The sequence below is a fragment of the Sapajus apella genome, unplaced genomic scaffold (genome assembly GCF_009761245.1).
Source record: "Sapajus apella isolate SASKATOON/1434 unplaced genomic scaffold, GSC_monkey_1.0 scaffold17, whole genome shotgun sequence".
NCBI classification, from domain to species: Eukaryota; Metazoa; Chordata; class Mammalia; order Primates; family Cebidae; genus Sapajus; species Sapajus apella.
Genome location: NW_022436957.1, coordinates 15,375,121 through 15,396,289, shown reverse-complemented (window position 1 = coordinate 15,396,289; position 21,169 = coordinate 15,375,121). Strand labels below are relative to the sequence as shown.

The following is a 21,169-nucleotide window of genomic DNA, read 5'->3' as shown; positions in this document are numbered from 1 at the left end:
GGCATATCCAAAGCATCAATGAGAATAGAAAGGAAGAAACTACTAACTTTTCTCCAGGTCGAGAAGGAAGGGATGGGGTATCCTGGATCTCTTTTTAAGGAAAGTGATATTTGAGCAAGGTGTTAAAAGATGTTGGGAATTCGTGGTACTAGCAGTGTGAGTGTGGACAAGGAGAGTTAGCATAAGTATGTTGAAGGAAGAGGTGGGTTGGGCTGGGGTGCAGGAGCCATGGCGGTGGTGGTGGTGGTGGTGGTGGTGGTGGAGGAGGTGGGCAGCTGAAGGGGAGGGGGTATGTCTTCCTGTAGGGCTCTGCCAGCCCTCTCACAAGCTGCCCTTCTTCTGGGTGGGCTGGCAAGTTGGTGAAGGAGTTCAGCTGGGCAGCAGCGTGATCAGATTTATACTTTAGAGAGATAACTGAGGAGGTGCTGAGGAATGTGGACTGGAGATGGGAGAGGAAGTAGCTGGGAGACTTGCCAGTCCTGGGGCTCCGTGGTTGATGACTAATTGGCCAGGCACCAGGAACTCTAGTAGCTCTTGGAAAGGGGCAGATGGGCCCACCTCATGCACACTCTTTAAGCTGGATCGCCGTTGCCTGGGTTGGCAGCAACATTGACAAAAGAGCCAAGTTTCCTTTCAAAGAAAATTCTTTTGTGTATTTTGGGAATGAAAAAGCCAGGAGTCAGCATTCTACTATCTTCATTAATAGATAGGCTAAGAAGATAGAGACAATTTTAAAAAATTAAATTGAGAAGGCCTTGTTAAATAGATTTACATACATATACACATGGGCATAAACATGTATAACTATAAATCACACATACATGTTCATATATACATACACATTCAGTAGATTTATCTTTCTAATTAGTTTTTAAATCAAATTCTAATTTTAGAGTAGTTTTAGATTTATGGAAAAGGTGTGAAGATAATAGAGTTCCCACATACATCACATCCAGCTTCCTCTCTTGTTAACATCTTGCATTAACATGGTACATTTCCTATTATCATTTTTTTTCTGAGATTAGTCTCATTCTGTTGCCCTGGCTGGAGTGCAGTGGCATAATCTCAGCTCATTGCAACCTCTGCCTCCCAAGTAGCTGGGTTACAGGCACCCGCTACCACGCCTGGCTAAGTTTTGTATTTTTAGTAGAGTTGGGGTTTCACCATGTTGGCCAGGCTGGTCTCGAACTCCTGACCTCAAGTAATCCACCCACCTTGGCCTCCCAAAATGCTGGGATTACAGGTGTGAGCCACTGCACCTGGCCCCTATTATCATTATTGACTAATATCCATGCTTTATTCCAATGTCCTTAGTTTTTATCCAGTGCCCTTTTTCTGTTCCAGGATCCCATCCAGAATACATTTAGTTTTCTCGTCTTGTTAGGCTTTAACGGTTTCCCAGACTTTACTTTTGATAACCTTGGCAATTTTGAGTTTTGTAGAATGTCCTTAAATAGGCATTTGTCTGAAGTTTTTCTCATGAGTGGATTGGAGTTGTGGGTTTTTGGAAGTACACAGAGGTGAAGTGTTCTCATTATATCACATTAAGTCTCTATTTATCGCTATAGATGTTAACCTTAACCTTAGTCACCTTGGCTGACTTAGGTGTTAGGTTTCTCCACTAGAATGTTACGGTTTTTCTCCTCTTTCCATACTTGACTCTGGAAAAAGGGTACTCTGTGCTCCTCCCACTTAGAGTAGGGAGTTTCACTCTACCTCCTTGAGGGAGGAATATGTAAAGAAATAATTTAGAATCCTTCCACACAGGAGGTTTATTCTCTCCATCCTAGTTGGATTTCGATAAGATGATTTTTTTGTCTGTCCTCTGAATTCCAAATGTTAATTCTGTAGCACTTGTATTATATTTGTCATTTGCCACCTAGCGACATCACCTATATTTGTGTGCATGTGTGATAAGTGAACAGATTTATGTCTTATTTACTCAAGGAGATTGTAAATTTCTTGAGGACTGGGAAAGCATCTTATTTAAAGCCCCTTACAGAGTTGGATACAGTGCAGGCAGTTAATAAATAGTAAGCAAATGGTCTTTAAATTAGTTTAATTAAACATTTAAATATTAACCATAGTTAATTGAAACAGGTCATCAAAGTCTAAGTATATGAGAAATGTGGTAAGATGAGGATACTGTTTACTTGGCATCCTGATTTGTGAAATTGTCCTGAACTTGTAATTGTGGCTAATAAGATATTTACTATGTGCCAATAACTTCTGTAAGTAATTTACATATATTATTTAATCTTCCAGACAGCCCTATAAGTTGGTGCCATTATCCCCATTTTATAGATAAGGAAACTGAGATGAACGAAGGTTTAATAAGTTGTTCAGGATCACAAAGATAGGAAGTAGCTCAACTGGGATTTTGATCTCAAATACTCTGGCTCCAGAGTTTTGAACTCTTAACCACTGGGCTCTAGATTCATTGAAGTGATTAAAATGGTGTCCCTTTGAGGGGAAAGAACAAGATCGTGATTTAAATATTTCATTCGAACCTGTTAGGATACTCCTGATGACACCACAGCAATCTTGCTGTATTTTTCCTAGGGGAAGTATTTACATAAAGCCACGGCTATTTTTCCTTCGTGTGTGTGTGCGTGTGTGTGCGTTTATGAGTAATTCTTGTGTAGTGCATCTAATTGTATTTCTTTGAAATATAGGCATGTTCATGATTAATATATCATATACAGACTATATTCTAGATATCTCTCACTCTCTAGCCATATGATCTGTTGAAAGATAGTGGGCTTTTTATTTCTTCTCTGGCATTTTTAGACAGAAGTGGTCACTAGGTCTTGTCAAATAAACACTCCCTCAGTGTGTTTCTTGCCGGATTGGTCACACCTGGGGGCCCCAGGAGGGAGCCTAAATTTCAGCAGCAACGCAGGAGAGGGAGGAGGACTTCTTTCGAAGCCACCCAAGCCATGAATCGGTGCTGGCTTCCTGAACCATAAACAAATGCGAGCTTTGTTCTCCCCATTCCTCATTTGGTCCCAAGTATGACTCAGGGTTAGGCTGGGTCCTCAGGCTCTGTGCTGTTGGAAGGAAGTGGGAGGATTCCAGGGGTGTTCTGGGACCTTTTCAAACTGAAGAGAGGAGGCTGGCTGCATGATGGGAGAAGAGGTATTTCTTTCTTTCCCTCTTTCTTTCTCTCTCTCTCTTTCTCTTTCTTTTCTTTCTTGCTTTTAGACTTGTAATAAGTCCCCTTAACTAGTATCTTAACTGTATATAACATTTTGTGTCAGGACTGGTAATGGGTTTGCATTAGTGGGCTGAAACATTGTGTGTGCCAGCTGGGATCCCACGGAGGGGAGCTATGGATAAGCTAAGGGGGAACCTACTGAGTATGCAGATTATTTGCTAAAGCTGAATGTTACTCTGGAGCTATTTAGCTGTTTTAATCCCTCCCACTTTGGTCAATTTGGCCATTAATTTTCCCAGATGTTTCTAATCTCTCTGTGTCTTGGGTTTTCATGTGCTCATAGTGCAGAGAGAAACTTAGATGGGCAATTTGCACAAGCAGTAACTGTTACACCGTGTCACAGAGATGTTTAGCAATTACAGATGTTTGTTCAGTAAACAAATCCAGCTTGCTTTTCAGGTTAGCTTAGCAGAGAAGGGTATGTCCATGCAGAGCAAGCCAGCTGTGGGGCATTTCACTCTTTAGGGGCACGGACTTTTCGAGTTTTCCTTGTGAGTGGAGAAGCTGTGAGTGGTGACTTCTGGGTGCTATTGAACTGCTTTTTTATGATACAGGTAAAGATATTTGGCTAGTTTTATAGTGCTGGGCATTTGTAGGTATGTACTCATGTATAGAGAAAAATAAAGACACTAAATTATTTTGATTTTCTAAAAGTTTGTTAGTAATAAGTAGGCTTGTTTTTTTCTGTGAATTGTTCATATTTGTCTACCTAAAAGCAGAAGTCTGTCATTTTCCAAACACAAAATTCCCTAAACCACAGGATAAGTAAGGCTTACAGTGTGTCATATGTCTTCTATATCCCTGTCTCTCATCGAAAAAAATTTTTAAGGGGGGAATTGATGAGGTCTATAAAATATGTCCCTTTATGTCTTTTTCTGTTGGCTTTAACTTATACTATCTTCAAAATTACAAAAAAAACCAAAAATAGCATGGCGAAAAGGAAACACATTGTTTTAACATATTTTAAGAGTAGGGGAACTTCTTGAAAGGTTTTTTTTAATGGCATCTGTTGCTTGCCTAGAAAGGAGGACAGATGCAGATATATGAGGAGAGTGCAGTTAGGGGTTGGCTAGAATAAAAATATATTCATCGACAATGACTTGAGAGAATTTTCATAGGGAAAGATATCTTATGTTTGCTGATCTTATTGCTCGATGTCTTTGTTCTGAGTTCTGATCAGTAGAAATCTGAATGAGATATTTATAGGCAAAATTAAGATGGTGGCTCTTCCTTGGGGAAATGAGTGAAAGCATGAATGATTGTAAGATGTGAAAAATATGGAAAAGTCTCAGCAGCTAGGGCCTGGAGATGGGAGAGGAAAAGAAGCCCCTAGGGGGCCTGACAGGTTCTGCCTTGGCTCTGTGAAGTCTGAGCTACTTGTTACACTGATGAATGTTCCCTTAACCCTTTGCTTATTTGTGTCTCAAAATGGAAATAGCTCCATTACTTCTCCCATTACAAAAGCTCTTTGCATTAATAATAATAATTCAAAGTTGAAGAATACAAAGAAATAAATAGAAATCACCCTCAGCTGGATGCAGTGGCTCATGCTTGTAATCCCAGCACTTTAGGAGGCTGAGGTAAGTGGATCACTTGAGGTCAGGAGTTTGCGACTAGCCTGGGCAACATGGCAAAACCCCATCTCTATGAAAAATATAAAAATTAGCTGTGTGTGGTGGCACACACACCTGTAGTCCCAGTTACTTGGGAGGCTGAGGTGGGAGGATTGCCTGAGCCTGGGAGGTTGAGGCTGCAGTGAGCTGAGATCACATCACTGTACTCCAGCCTGGGCAACAGAGCGAGACCCTGTATAAAAAAAAAAAAAAAAAAAAAGAAGAAGAAATCACCCTCAATCCTATCATTCAGGAACAACCATAGTTAACATTTTATATGTATCCTTCTAGACTTTTTTTTTTTTTGAGACAGGGTCTCACCCTGTTGCCCAGGCTGGAGTGCAGTGGCGTGATCTTGGCTCACTGCAACCTCTGCCTCCCAGGTTCTAGCGATTCTCCTGCCTCAGCCTCCTGAGTAGCTGGGACTGCAGTTGCCCGCCACCACCCCTGGCTAATTTTTATATTTTTAGTAGAAATGGGACTTCACCATGTTAGCCATGCTGGTCTCGAACTCTTAAGTTCAGATGATCCACCCACCTCAGCCTCCCAAAGTGCTGAGATTACATGCTTGAGCTGCCACTCCTGGCCCCTTCCAGACCTTTTTTTGAGCCTGAATATGCATGCAGTACACACATTACTCTTCATTAAATAATGTAGTCATATCAAATGTTGCCTGTTTTTAAAAACATAACGTACTATGAGACCCCTTTTTCTGTCAGGTAGCCTCATGATATCCCTAGGATCTCCATCCATTGTAGAGATGCAGCACCATTTGTTGAAACAATCTCCCAAGGATAACTATTTAAGTTGCTCCCCCCATTTTTAACATTATAAACAGCATTCTTGTATATGCAGTGTTGTTTCGTTTCTGATTATTTTCTTAAGGTGAATTTTTAAAAGAGGAATTTCTAGGTTAAAGATCGATTTAAGGACCGGACGCGGTGGCTCAAGCCTGTAATTCCAGCACTTTGGGAGGCTGAGGCAGGTGGATCATGAGGTCAGGAGTTCAAGACCAGCCTGACCAACATGGTGAAACCCTGTCTCTATTAAAAATACAAAAATTAGCTGGCCGTGATGGCACGCACCTGTAATCCTAGCTACTCAGGAGGCTGAGGCAGGAGAATTGCTTGAACCCGGGAGGTGGAGGTTGCAGTGAGCTGAGATCGCACTGCTGGACTCCATCCTGGGCAACAGAGCGAGACTCCATTTCAAAAAAAAAAAAAAAAGAAATCTACTTTCTGAATCCTACACGCTTAACTTTACTTCCTGGTGGAAATCACGTTAAAAGTTATATACATTCTTCCAGATGTGTAGAATTGGTTTTTTATTGTTGTAAAATATAACATCATAAAATGTATCACCTTTGCCATTTTATGGTTTGTTTTGTTTTTTGAGACAGAGTGTCACTCTGTCACCCAGGCTGGAATGCAGTAGTGTGATTATAGCTCACTGTAGCCTTGACCTCCTGGGCTCAAGTGGTCCTCCTGCTTCAGCCTTCTGAGCAGCTGGGAGTACAGGCATGAGCCACCATGTCTGGCTGAGTTTTTTTTTTTTTTTTTCTTTTGTAGAGACAGGGTCTTACTATGTTCCCCCCAGACTGGTTTTGAACTCCTGGCCTCAAAGGATTCTCTCACCTCAGCCTCCCAAAGTGTTGGAATTAAAGGCATGAGCCACTGTACCTAGCCACCTTAACCATTTTCAAGTGTGTAGTTCAGTGCTGTTAAGTACATTCACTTATTTGTGCAACCATCATCACTATCCATCTCCAGAACTTTTTCATCTTGCAAAAATGAAACTCCATACCCATTAAACACTAATCTCCCATGCCTTCTACTCCTGATCCCTGGCAGCCACCATTCTACTTTCTGTCTCTATGAATTTGACTAGGTACTTCACATATGTGGAATCATGGGATATTTGTCCTTTTATGACTGACTTAGTTCACTTAGCATGATGTCTTCAAAGTTCTTCCATGTTTTGGCACATATCAGAATTTCTTTCCAAGACTGAGGTATTATTTTATTCTATGGATATAATCCATTTTGTTTATCAGTTCATTTGTGGTTGGACATTTCAGCTTTTTTCCATCTTTTGGCTATTGTGAATAATGCTACAATGTACATTGGCATACCAATACTTGTTTGAGTCCTTGCTTTCAATTTTTTTAGATATATCTCCAGAAGTAGAATGGCTGGATCATATGGAAACTCCAATTTTAATTTTTTGGGTAATTGCCCTACTGTTTTCTACAGTGGCTGCATTGTTTTACATTCCCATCAGCCATGCACAAGAGTTCTCCGTGTCCTCACCAACACTTGTTATTTTCTGTTTCTTTGTTTTGTTTTGCTTGTAGCCACCCTAATGAGTATGAAGTGGTATCTCACTGCAGTTAGAGTTGGTGTTCATGTTGCCAGTCACTAAGGAAGAAGGAAATTTTTATTCTCATCTTGGAATGATGAGTTGGGAAACAGTCTTAGAATCACCATTAACTAGCTGATCAGTTATGTAATCTCAAGAGACTACAAATTGCTTAAAGGAGGAATACAGCCCCACTGTTCCCATAGCCCCAAAGAAAATGAGTGGAGTACCTAGGTAGTTACTTGGTTTCAGAGGTTTAATGGTGACCAGGACTGCTGCTTTTCATGTCACCTCATCCACTTACCTAAATCTATAGTCAAAGGTTTATTGGAGAGTAGATTTAAAACCGTTCTTTTGAAAAAGATGAATTCCTCTTTTGTACAACTGTTGTTAATAATTCTAAGTGATGTTATCTGATTCATCTTACGTAGTGGATAACGCTAGTTTTCTGATCAATTTTTTTGTTCTCTTCACCTTCTACTCTGGAATTCTTTAGGGGTAGAAAATGAAAGTCCATTCTTTACAAATTATTTGCTGAATTGTTTACTTATTTAATAATTCATTTGGGCTGGGCGAGGTGGCTCACGCCTGTAATACCAGAACTTTGGGAGACCAAGGCAGGTGAATCAGGAGGTCAAGAGATCGAGACCATCCTGGCCAACTCAGTGACTCAGTGAAACCCCATCTCCACTAAAAAAAAAAAAAAGAAGAATTAGCTGGGCATGGTGGTGTGTGCCTGTAGCCCCAGCTACTTGGAAGGATGAGGCAGGAGAATCGCCTGATCCCAGGGGGCAGAGGTTGCAGTGAGCCGAGATTGCGCACTGCACACCAGCCTGGTGACAGAGTGAGACTCCTTCTCAAAAATAATAATAATAATTCAGCTGGTAGCCTTTAGTGGTGTGTACTAAAGTCTAAGTATTTAGTTGTGACCCTCTTTTGTTCTTTACTTGTATTAATAATTGTTTTCATAATATTTATATCTTGAAGCATACAGATACATTTGATTCCTGAAATCCAAGGTTTTAAAAATTTGAGTGGCCATTAAAATTATCATGTCTTTGTACATAGCTTTCTTTTTCTCTCTGATATTCTCACTAGTTGTAAAATGATATTCTAGCCAACTGGGTTTCAGTGGGATGGAGTGAGTTTAATGCTATATAAAAACTGGCAACTTTAAAAGAAGCTGTCTAGCTTACTTTGACTGCATGGTGGTATGTCTTTTCTTATATTTAAAGAATTTAGATCACAGAGATCAGTCAATCAGCAGCCTGTTTTGTACTTTTCTGTGGCATTGGAGGCTATTTAAAAGCTATAGGGTGACAGCCTTATTCCCAGCTCAGGCTCTTAATGTTGGAGGCTAGATCCCAAATAAATGTATAGCCATAAATGCTGTAGAAACAAATGGAAACATCACAATAAGCTATACTTACACCTCTAATAGATATTTTTCTCTCTAAACCTGGTCTATAAAGTGAACAATTCACAAAATAAAAGTGTGCTGAAATTGCCTCTAAAAGACACTTCTTTATTGAAAGGCCATTCTCAAGCCATTTTAGGAATGCCCTGTGATTCAGAAGTGTCACCTCAATTAAAGTTATCCTTGAACTCTTAGGAATCAAATAGGCATGATTTGGTAAAGTGAAGGCAGAAAGTTCTTCTAAATACACTTATAAGTTGTATTTCTGTTTTGTTCATTTAAAATGAGGAAGGTAGAAATGCTGAAGATGGATTTACGGCCTCATTTTCTTTTTTTTCTTTCACTTGCTAAGAATTTTCACCCACCAGTGACTTTAATATGTTTTGCTCCATTTATTTTGGTAGCATCTGCTCAGTCTGTTCTTTTTATTTTGAATTCTTAGTTGAGTTCTCATTTTCTCTCTACTAGAAGTAGCTTTTCTGGAACTTCTTGGGTACCTTTTCTAGATTATTCACAAAGTTGATAACAAATGGAGTAATGATGTAAAAAGTGTCAATATTTTTAGATCCTAGAGTGGTCCAAAATTGTCCTCTTGATGCAGTGCCTAGTATTGTCTAGTTACTGCATTGGAACAGCAAGATGCCTTGTATATTTTACATGTCTAATTGCATATTTAATTTCTTTTGCTTCAAACCCTGTTACTCCCTTTACATTCAGGCATTGTTAGAAGCAGAGAAAGTAGACATACAGTACTGTTGTTTTTTCAATTCAGAAGAGGTTGAAACATTGTGAAGCTGGTAACTTTATGCCCACACATGGAAATAATCTGCCTGAGCAATACCTGTCATGATATCAATTTGCAGTAGAGGTGAGCAGACTATAATTCATGGACAACCTTGCTGAACTTTCCAGTGAAGGGTTATAGGATCTCTGACATTTTGGTATAATTTTTGTATGCAGTACTCAAGAGTTCAAACAACTCTAGGTTTCTGTGACCTTCACTCATAGGTCATTTGACAGGAGAGGAGAAAACTGGTCTAGATAAGAGATGAAAGGAGTCTTGAGAAAATTAATGAGAAGCTGAAAGAGATACAGCTAGGTCAGGGAGTGATCACTGTTTCCAAGTAATAAAATTGGTTCTATGGGGCCATAGAGCAGCAGTATGTTTGTGCATAGCCCAACCCTGACTTTTCTGTAGTCCATCTCTGTATCATTTGAAGATTGTGAGTTGATCATCTTGGCATGAAATTGAGTGGCTAGAAATGTAGGGATATCCTAGGGGATGATGACATAAGGCAGTGAAGATGGTTAAGAAATTAGAAATGAGGAGTGGTGGAGAAACTGGTCATTGCAGCAGAGAGAGACAAGTAAATGGAGTCCATGAGGAAATATATTATGTAGGGTTTGACAGTTTACTGTTTTCTGGTATCTCTGGTGACTGAGAAAGAGGAGCCCCATTGATTGATTGATTGAGATAGGGTCTTGCTGTGTTTTCCAGGCTAGAGTGATATGATCATGGCTCATTGCAGCCTTGACTTCCCAGGCTTAAGCAATCCTTCTGCCTCAGCCTCCTGTGTAGCTGGGACTACAGGTGCATACCACCATGCCCAGCTAATTCTTAATTTTTTTGTAGAGATGAGTTTTTGCCACGTTGTCCAGGCTGGTCTGAAACTCCTGGCGCAAGTGATCCTCTTGCCTTGGCTTCCCAAAATGCTAGAATTACAGGCATGAGCCACTGTACCCAGCAGGGAGGCCCATTTAACTGGAAGCATGGTGATCAGGTTGGAAATAATGGAGAAGTAGCCAATACTGAGGGTCGATAAACTTCGTTGTCCTATGGGGGTGTGAATATGTGGAAATCTTTTACTGAAAGTCCCTATAAATTTGGGTAGATAACCAACCGAAACCTGTATGCCTGAACTAGATTAAATGTAATATCTCAAGGGTAGCGAATGTGTTGTCAGTTCCAACAGTACCGTTCCTGGTCTTTGTCCTCCTTTGTCACCATGTTCCATGAATCTGTATTGTGTTTTCTCTGTGCGGAGCCTATAGCAGGTCTTTGTGGAAGGCACAAAGAAGAATTGCTGCTCCCTGGAACTCATAAGTGGAGAACATTGAAATGAACATTCTCCATTGTAATAGAAAAGGACAAGGAATTTCTCAAGACCAGAAAAACGTATCGATCGGGATATTTTACTGTGCATATTGCCTTTTCTACTCTTTCTAAAAAACAAAACAAAACCAAACCCAAAATAACCCTCTTAAAAAATATCAAATAACCAAAAAGCACCATTTAAGAAGCATGTGATTAAAATAGGTGATTTCATGTTTTGTTTTGTTTTTTAAATGAGGGTTTTCTTCTGCATTTTGTGTGGTTTGGTGCTTTTGTATGTATTACAGGGAAAGCAGAAAATAATGGGGAAATATTTTAGTAAAGGAAGATGAGAACATGCAAAATGAATAATGAAAGACTTACCATTTATTCAGATAATGAGGATTTAATTTGCCTAAAGCTCAGGCACCTTAAAAGAGAACTTAGAATCTTAAGACTCCTGTTCCTCCCAAGACTTGCTATTAAACTGAAGTTAAAATGAATGAAAGGAAGAATGAATCTGAATGACAGCCAAATACAGACTATATTGACCTTTTGCTTCACCAGACCAGAAATTACTCTACAGAAGGATTAATCTTAATTGCATTGAATGAATCTGTCCCCACCTCAAACTGAAATCCCATAAAAAAAAAAAAAAAAGGGTCAGTCTTGGTTTTCTAAGTCAGCAAAATCAATCAAAGTATGTTCATGTTAAGTGGAGATGTTTGTCAAATAGCTAAGAAATGGAAGTATCTGTGAAATCCATATAATTTTTAAATTATGATATACTTAAGTAGTTCTAAGAGTAGCAGAGAAAAAAAATGAACCTCAAAATTTGGGGAGCCTGGTTTTCATCACACTTGTTTTTTCTCCCGTTTGAGAAACTGTAATTACTTTGATTTGTGTTTCAAAAGAATTTTTACTTGTGAAGGACTGGAGAACTACTAGAAAACTGAACAATTAAGCTGTGGATCCTATGCAAATAGATCACACCCTTTAAATCAGTATGTCTTCAGATACTGGGAAATGAGGAATCTATAAGCATTATCCTTGAATGTAGAAGAAAAAAAACAGTTACAAAGTGAAGTTAACTCTTTTTTTCAGTCCCTTATAGATAGATGTATGAATAAAGAATTCATGGGTTTAATGAAAAGAGCAGGAAATATGTTTTTGAGTTTAAAAACATTTGATACAGTGTCTCAATACTTTATTTGGAACAGCATGAATTGGAAATTACATCATCTACTTAGTCACTGAAGATATGAACTGTAAAAAACTAAGTAAAAGGTGATGATAAACGGCAAGGAATATTCTATATGGGTGGTGTCTTTCGAATTACTGTCATGACTCATTTTATGTCTGATGTTCTTAGAACATTCTTATGACTTGGAAAAGGAAATAAAATGACATGCGAATGAAAGCTGCGTATGATTTCTAGTATAGAGGTGTTTCAAACCAAATCAGACCTTATGGAAAGACATCAATAATGTAGGGGAGTAGAACATCATTTTATTTTCTTAAAACATTATTTTTTCTCACTGGATGCGATGGTTCACGCCTATAATCCCAGCACTTTGTGGGGAGGCCAAGGTGGGCAGATCACCTGAGGTCAGGAGTTTAAGACCAGCCTGGCCAACATAGTGAAACCCTGTCTCTATATAAATACAAACATTAGCTGGGCGTGGTGGCAGGTGCCTGTAATCCCAGCCACTAGGGAGGCTGAGGCAGAAGAATCACTTGAACCCGGGAAGCAGAGGTTGCAGTGAGCCAAGATAATGCCACTGCACTCTAGCCTGGGTGACAGAGTGAAATCCATCTCAAAAAAAAAAAAAAAAAAAAAAAAAAAAAAAAAAAAACAATATTTTTTCTGATTATAAAAGTAATAACTAGTTTGTAGAAACACTAAAAGTAAAAAGCTAAAAAGCACTGATAATTTAATCACCCTGGGACAATCATTGTTAACTTTTTAAAAAATATTTACTTTCAGTCCTTTTGCCATGCATTTTAAACTGGTTGAGATCATACCACACACATAATTTTTTTCCACATATATAATTTTGTATCTTTTCCACTTATATAAAGTCTCCCATGTCTTTACAAACTTTTTGTAAACATCTCTTTAAAAGGCTGTGTGTAATTCTCAGTTTTAAGGCTCTAGATATATAGAAGACCAGATCTGGGATAACTGGAATTTGGTGTTTGCGTGGATTTCCATCAACACTATGTTTAAATCTACCATGTTATAGTTGAGAACACAACATTTTCTTTCTTTACAACATAAAAATAACATGGGAAAGCAATTTGGGCTTGTGGGCTGCGTAGAAGTAGACATTCTGCAAAGACTTGTTGAATTAATGTACTCCTATAGGATATGAACAGGATTCCAGTTCTCCCTTCCTTACCAATCTTGAAAGAAGGCGCCTTTAAGAGAAGCCTTTGGCAGGAGGCCTGGCTAATTCCAGGTAAAGGACTATGAATTCAGCTTTTCATGTCTAAGCATCTGGCAGTTATTTCCACTAGTGGCTTTAGAAATCCAGATGAGTGGATGGTCTCATCTGGCCCCTGTTTCTTAACTGCTTTGGGAGGAGGAGTATCTGGCCTGGCAGTTTAGGATTTCTTCATCTTTTGTTGAATGGATGCCAAGCTTTGTAAACGATGGCTCGGGGTAATTTTCTGTGGTGGTGTGTTTGCTCCTGAGTATCAAAAGTTTCAATAAAAGGCTTTCTGTTCTCTGACAACAGCCCATTTTTCCCAGACACATGCCTTGTTGTTTTTCCATCACTGACAGTAGATAAGTTTGGGTGCAGCCAGAAGCAGTTGGCATGGACCTGCACTTGAGGGGCTCCTGGGATGGTCTTCCAGCCATTCACTGTAGACACCACCTTAACAGAAGTTTTCTTGACTTGAAAGCTCTTTGTTCCATTAGCTTTTTCCTCCTGGGCAATGACTTCTATGGTGATGGCCGTTGCTTTCCTTCTATTTCCATTTTTCAGTTATCACTTTCCTCCCAGCATGACTGTGGTGCGTAACTGTCTTATAAAAGTTGCTTCTTGCTCACAAGTCCCCAAGCAGAGGAACGGAGCAAACCTGCTGTTACAAAAAGTTGTAATCGAAACCGTCATTTTCTGTTACTAGAATTCATAAAAGAGGCATTATGATGATTGATTTTTAATTCAGTAAAATTCAATAACAGTAATAATAGCTAAGCACTTTACCTACCTAGAAAATCTGTGAGATACGTATTGTTATGTCCATTTCAGAAGAGAAAACTGAGGCATAGAGAGGTTAAGTATCTTCCTCAAGATCGCATAGCTGTAAGTCTTCTTAATACTAATTCAGTCTTACAACTAGATGCTGAAAGTGGCAAGGGTTTATTCATTCCATTGTTACATCCCTAGTGCCTAGATAATTTGGTGCACTCAGGCCTTTTTCCATAAATCTTAATATTTTGTGGTGGATGTTGAGTTTCCTGTTGACTGAAGTAAATTAAGGATATTTAGCATCTCATGTGCAAGGCACATGGGCAGATACTTTTGTATCTGCCAGGACAGATACAAAGATTGCCAAGACCCAGTCCTCCTCCAGCATTTATAGTCCAGTTGATTCAACAGACACATAGAGAAATAGCCATAAATACAAGGCAGAGGGCAGTGAATGCTGTTGTAGAAATCAAAGTGAGTTGAGTAGGAACATGGGGGAGGTGAGAGAATTCCAGCAGTTGACATCTAGGATATTTTCATGGAAGGCATACAGTATGGGTTTTCCCTCATTGTTGAATATGTCTAAGTGGTAACGAGTGTCCTGAGCTTAATTTGATCTCTTTTGGAATCCCCATTCTTGAAACACCTTAGAATCATCTTTCTAAATATTTTGCTATGCATCTGGAAGATGTATCAGATGTGCACCTTGGCTGGGTGCAGTGGCTCATGCCTGTAATCCCAGCACTTTGGGAGGCTGAGGTGGGAGACTCTCTTAAACCCATGAGTTCGAGACCAGCCTGGGAAATATAGTGAGACCCTGTCTCTAGAAAAAAATTTTAAAAACTAGCTGGACATGCTGCCGGGCATGGTGGCTCACGCCTGTAATCCTAACTTTTTGGGAGGCTGAGACGGGCAGATCATATGAGGTCAGGCATTCAAGACCAACCTGACCAAGATGGTGAAACCCCTTCTCTACTAAAAATACAAAAATTAGCTGGGCATGGTGGCGAGTACCTGTAATCCCAGCTACTCAGGAGGCTGAGACAGGAGAATCACTTGAACCTGGGAGGCGGAGGTTGCAGTGAGCTGAGATCATGCCATTGCACTCCAGCCTGGGCTACAAGAGTGAAACTCCATCTCAAAAAAGAAAAAAAAAATAGTTGGTCATGATGGTGTGTATCTGTAATCTCAGCTACTTGAGAGGCTTGCTTGAACCCAGGAGGTCTAGGCTGTGATAAGCTATGATGGCACCACTGCACTCCAGCCTAGGTAACAGAGCAAGACTCTGTCTCTTAAAAAAAAAAAAAAGTATACCTTACCTCTGGCTGTAGTTAGGAAGCCTCTGTTATGAATAAGTATGTGGCTTGAACTCATTCTTTCTAATAAAAACAAAATATAAAAATGATATCATTGGGCAGGTGTGGTGGCTCACACCTGTAATCCCAGCACTTTAGGAGGCCAAGGCGGGTGGATCACAAGATCAGGAGTTCGAGACCAGCCTGGCCAACATGGTGAAACCACATCTCTACCAAAATACCAAAAAGTAGGCAGGCATGGTGGCGTGCGCCTGTAATCACAGCTACTCGGGAGGCTGAGGCAGGAGTATCGCTTCAACCCGGAAGGCAGAGATTGTACTGAGCCAAGATTGTATTACAGCACTCCAGCCCAGGCAACAGTGTGAGACTCCATCTCAAATATATATATATATATATATATATATATATAATTGCGCCTTCTTAAGTAACTTGATGTAATATTCTCTGTCTTTTTCTGCAAAATAGAGGAGCCCAGATAATGGGGGGAAAAAAAAAGGAATAAATGTTATTCTTTGGGAATCTTTGGAATAGGTGATGAAAGTAAAGAATGAGTCCTAAGATATTAAAGTCAGAACTATTTAATGTTAGCGAGATTTAGATGTAGTCTTTATGGAAGCAGTAGGTTATCTTTCAGAGCTGTAGAAGGAGTGTTTCAGACAAGAAACGAGGTGAATGAACACAGCAGGCATCCCTGAGATGGAAAGCTTCTGGAAAAAGATTTGTTCTCTGACTCACCTCATTAGATACTGACTACACCTCTGATTATTTTGTGGTTGATTGTTAAGTATCAGGATATCACAGCCTCACAAGCAACTTTTATTTTATTTTTTTTTTGCCATTTTTATTGACATTCCTAACCAGAAAGAGGCTTACAGGAAAAGAAGAATATGTGGTAAAATATACATAACTTTTTTTTTTTTTGAAACTGCGTTTCACTCTTGTTGCCCAGGCTGGAGTGTGATGGCGCAATCTTGGCTCACCACAAGCTCCACATCCCAGATTCAAGTGATTCTCCCACCTTAGCCTCCCGAGTAGCTGGGATTACAGGCATGTGCCACCACGCCTGTCTAATTTTGTATTTTTAGTAGAGATAGGGTTTCTCCATGTTGTTCAGGCTGGTCTCGAACTTCCGACCTCAAGTGATCCGCTCGCCTTGGCCTCCCAAAGTGCTGGGACTACAGGCGCAAGCCACCACGCCCGACACTTAGCCATTTTTAAGTGTGCAGTTCAGTGGCATTAAGGACATTCACACTGCTGTGCAACCATCACCATCATCTATCTCCAGAACTTTTTTAAAATCTTGCAAAATTGAAACTCTATACCTGTTGAACACTAGCTCCCTTTTCTTCCCTACCTACCCCCTAGCCCCTGGCAACCACCAGTCTACTTTCTGCCTCTAATTTTGAATACTCTAGATATCGTACATAAGTGAAATCATACAGTATTTGTCCTTTTTGTAAGTGGTTTATTTTTACTTTAATGTCTTCTAGGTTCATCCATGTTGCAACATGTGTCAGAATTTCCTTCCTTTTTATTATTATTATTTTATTATTTTTTTTGAGACAGAGCCTCACTCTGTTGCCAGGCTGGAGTACATTGGCACGATCTCGGCTCACTGCAACCTCTGCTTCCTGGGTTCAAGTGATTCTCCTGCCTCAGCCTCCTGAGTAGCTGGGACGACAGGTGTCTGCCACCATGCTCAGCTAATTTTTGTATATTTAGTAGAGACAGGGTTTCACTATGTTGGCCAGGATTGTCTTTATCTCTTGACCTCGTGATCCACCTGCCTTGGCCTCCCAAAGTGCTGGGATTACAGGCATGAGCCACCGCACTTGACCAGTTTCCTTCCTTTTTAAGGCTGAATGATATTCCATTGTATGCTCTAAGTCCTTTTTTTTTTTTTTTTTTTTTTTTTTTTGAGACAGGGTCTTGCTCTGTCACCCAGGCTGGAGTACAGTGGCATGATCATGATTCACTGCAACCTCAACTTCCCAGGCTTAAGCGATCTTCCCGCCTCAGCCCTCCAAGTAGCTGGACTAAAGGCATGCACCACCACATCCAGCTAAATTTTTTGGAAATTTTTAGCAGAGATGAGTTCTAACTGTGTTGTCTAGGCTGGTCTCCAACTCCCGAGCTTAAGTAATTCTCCTGCCTTGGCCTCCCAAAGTGCTGGGATTACAGTCATAATAAGACTTTTAAGTAGCAGTTTTTGGGTTGAAAACAAAACAACAAAACACTATTGCAAGCATTTCCCTCTTTTCTGATTGAAACTATTTTGTTTCCTTTCCCTAGACTGAAAGACAGAAAAACTCCTCTGTAAATTTTTGCTGGGGAAAGATATTTCCCATTTTTGTCTTCAGCTCAAGACATTTTTGGAGACATTTGACTAAACTGTTTACTTTAAATTTGTCAGATTAGAGAGATGTTTTTTCATATGTGTCAGGAGTTTCTCACGTGTCTATGTTTTTACAAATGTTTTAGTTCTCAAATGGTAGCTTGATTGGTGTTTTAACAGGAAGCTAACTGTTCAGAATGATTACAGGCCCATAATATTTCCACTAAACGTTTTGACACCAGCATCAGAGCACTGAGAGACACCTTCACTGTGATTCTTATTAAGGTAGATTCTCCATGATGCTTCCCTGAGCCACCATATCTGTCTCTCTGACTCTCTAAATCAGAGTCTGAACTTAGTATTATTCTTTGCACTTGATTGACACCCAGTAACTATGTAGCATGCATATATGTGGACTCAAAGGCCTAATATAATTGGAAATTTTTCTATCATATTCAAACCAATTCACAATCACTGATTTATCCCTGTAGTGACTGTGAACTATGAACTGCCTTTAGATAGGCAGTCTAAGTATCTCTCTAACCTTAATTTCATCCTTAATTTCACTGCCTTAGGTGGATTATTGTGTCAACCTCCCCATTGTCTCATTGGTTTTTGCATGTCCTTGCTTTTCTTCTTCATTCCTCCCAGTACCACCAGATCATCTGTCTTAAATTCACACATTTGATTGGTCCATACCTCTGCTTAGTTTTTGTGACCACTGGTTGCCTTTAAGACAAAGCAAAAACTGTAATATTGGCCCTAACTTACCTTACTGGGCTCTGAGCCCAAGCAGCTCTCCAGTCACCTCCCTTCAACTCCCACCGGAAATCCCCACACGCCCGATGCTTTGCTGGGAAGTCTCAATTCCCTGCACACATACCTGCCTTGCCTCTTGCTTTTCTTTTGGTGGAATACCCTTTCTACCCTTCTCTACTTGGCAAAATTTTACTCATCCTTTAGAATGTAATGCAAGCTGCACCATTGCTGTGAGGCTTATTTTCCCATGAACATTTATTTTCTTGTTCTATAGGTGCCTTTATTGTAGTGCTTATCCCTTTGTGCTTTGATGCTCTGTTAATTATTCTGTTTCTGCCACTATATTTTCTTTTTAAATTTTAGGGTCAAGGGGTACATGTGCAGGTTTGTTACATGGGTATATTGCATAATGCTGGAGTTGGGCTTCTGTTGAACCCATTGACCAAATAGTGAACGTAGTACCCAATAGATAGTTTTTCAATCCTTTCCTCCCTCTCTTCCTCCCCACTTTTGGAGTCCCAAGTGTCTATTGTTTCCATTTTTATGTCCCTCTGCACCCACTATTTAGCTTCCTGTAATAAATGAGAACATGTGGTATTTGTTTTTCTGTTTCTGTGTTAATTTGCTTAGGATTGTGGACTCCAGCTGCATACATGTTGCTGCAAAGGACATGATTTCATTCTTTTTTATGGCTGTGTAGTATTCCATGGTCTATGTGCACCACATTTTCTTTATCCAGTCCACTATCGATAAGGACGTAGGCTGATTCCATGACTTTGTTATTGTTAATAGTGCTTCTGCTGCTAAATTTGGAACCCATTAAAGATCTAGGACTCTGCTCATCTCATCTTTGTAGATACAGTATCTGGCTTAGATTGAGGCTCATGCTGAATGAAGTAATGAATGAATGAGTGATTTAATCCAACTTTCATTTTAGAGATATAAAGAAAAACTGAAGACAATGTGGCTCTGACCTCAGGTATCTCTTACACATAGAAATGTTATGAGCAAGTGTGGGATATGTGTCAGTCTGTATGTCCCACATGTTCCTGAAAGCTGGTACTTTTAGCCAGCTGGACCTTAGTTCAATCTTAAAGGTGAGATGGGATTCAAATATATTGGGAGAGGAGGTGTCATCTGCAGGTAAAGGCCTGGATTATGTCATGATTGAAAATATACAATATTTTGGATCTGAAAGGATATTTGTATGCCAGTTGAATTCATACAGCTACTTTATAGGAAAATTAGGACTTAGTCCACATGTGTATAAGCGTGCTTCATGATAAAGCACTGGACAAATAAAACCCCAACCAGTCCCCTGATACTCATTCCAGCCATATCATCTTTCTGTCTCCCTTACCCACCATCTTAAACTTTCAAAATATATCTAAAAGGAAGACATTGTTAATCAAAAGATAAAAAACTAATCTTCTAGTAGGAGGAATGTTTATGATTTCCTTTTATCTTCATAACAACAGAAAATAGTATTTTAAAGCATGATGGCGAACTGTGTTTTGCCAATGTGGTATATGAAATGGAAATTTACTCTCTCTCGTTCATCTTCTGTGAATAAGATCATCCTACAATAAAAGAGCATGCAGACTCCTCTCTTGGGAACAGTGGGGGTAAAATATAAACAGTATTTTTATATACTGTTAGATGTTTAGAGGGCTGCCTTCCATGATTTTAATATTGTCTGACTGTACCTTCTCCACTTCATTGAAAACATAAGTAGGTTTTGATCCCGTCTTTGACACTGCATTTCTCCATCATGAGAAGCCCCTACTCAACCTTCTCAGGGTTATTTTGCTTCAATGAAGAGAGCCTTACTCCTCCTGTGACTATCATATGCTTCTTTCCAGTTTTTTAGAACATGGTCTCTAGAGGTGTTCAAGAAGCAAACAAATGAACCAAATGATCAGATTTTGACAGAAGTTAAACTACATGATAAATGATAGAATTTGGCTCAAATTCTGCTGGTATACACAAATTCACACATGTCCCTCTCTCTCTCTGTGTGTGTGTGTGTGTGTGTGTGTGTGTGTGTATGTATAATATACAAATGTAAAAACAGACTTCATCTGTATGTGTTCAGTAGAATGATAAATACTAAAGTTTTTTTGGACAGATTGAAAGAGTAAACCCTGAAAGACAAACAAATAGAGAAGAATCTAACATGGGACCAGGTGTTTTTATAGCCAGAGAAAGTTTCTCATTAGTCTTGAGAGCTCAAAAGAAAGATAGCTGTTGGGAGACATGGCAGGTTGCAGCAGCAATTAGAAGTAAATGCTGAAGTTTCTTCCAAACTTTGGGAATTTATATGAGCAGCTATTAAGAAGCAATATATATTCTGATTGCATTGGTGTAGGGGTGTGTAAGGGGTGATGGCGGAAGATGATTAAAAATTGAGTCTTGTGGGAGATCAAATGAAGCAGGTGGAATCTGGTGATAGGATCTTTGTCTAGAAAATTATTGAAAAGGCTAGTGTGGTGGCTCATGCCTGTAATCCCGGCACTTTGGGAGGCCAATGCAGGAGGATTGCTTGAGCCCAGGAGTTTGAGACCAGCCTGGGCAACATAGTGAGACTTTGTTTCTACTGAGAAACAAGATTAGCCAGGCATGGTGGTACATACCTGTGGTCCCAGCTACTTGGGAGGCTGAGGTGGGAGGATCACTTGAGCCCAGGAGTCCAAGGCTACTACAGTGAGCAGTGATTGTGCCACTGCACTCCAGTCTGAATGACAGAGCAAGACCCTGTCTCAAAACAAAAAAAAAGAAAAAAATTATTGAAATAGTCTCCATGATGGTAACAAGGCTCTAGACTGGGATCAAAGAGGAAGGAGATAAATCTGAAAGCACAGC

At 39.7% G+C, this 21,169-nt stretch overlaps 1 protein-coding gene across 12 annotated transcripts in view; it reads left to right on the top strand.

The window, feature by feature from the left end:
- SH3KBP1 (SH3 domain containing kinase binding protein 1) overlaps positions 1-21,169 on the top strand; it is a 374,021-nt gene that overhangs the window by 220,527 nt on the left and 132,325 nt on the right. For 2 of the 12 annotated variants that reach the window (XM_032286057.1, XM_032286055.1), the window contains exon 1: positions 1,237-3,138. The exons of the other annotated variants lie outside the window; for them this stretch is intronic. In XM_032286057.1, coding sequence (XP_032141948.1) covers positions 3,124-3,138 — 15 coding nt within the window. In that variant the 5' untranslated portion in view covers positions 1,237-3,123. Of the gene's footprint in view, positions 1-1,236; positions 3,139-21,169 lie in introns of those variants that run through there. 12 annotated transcript variants of the gene reach the window in all.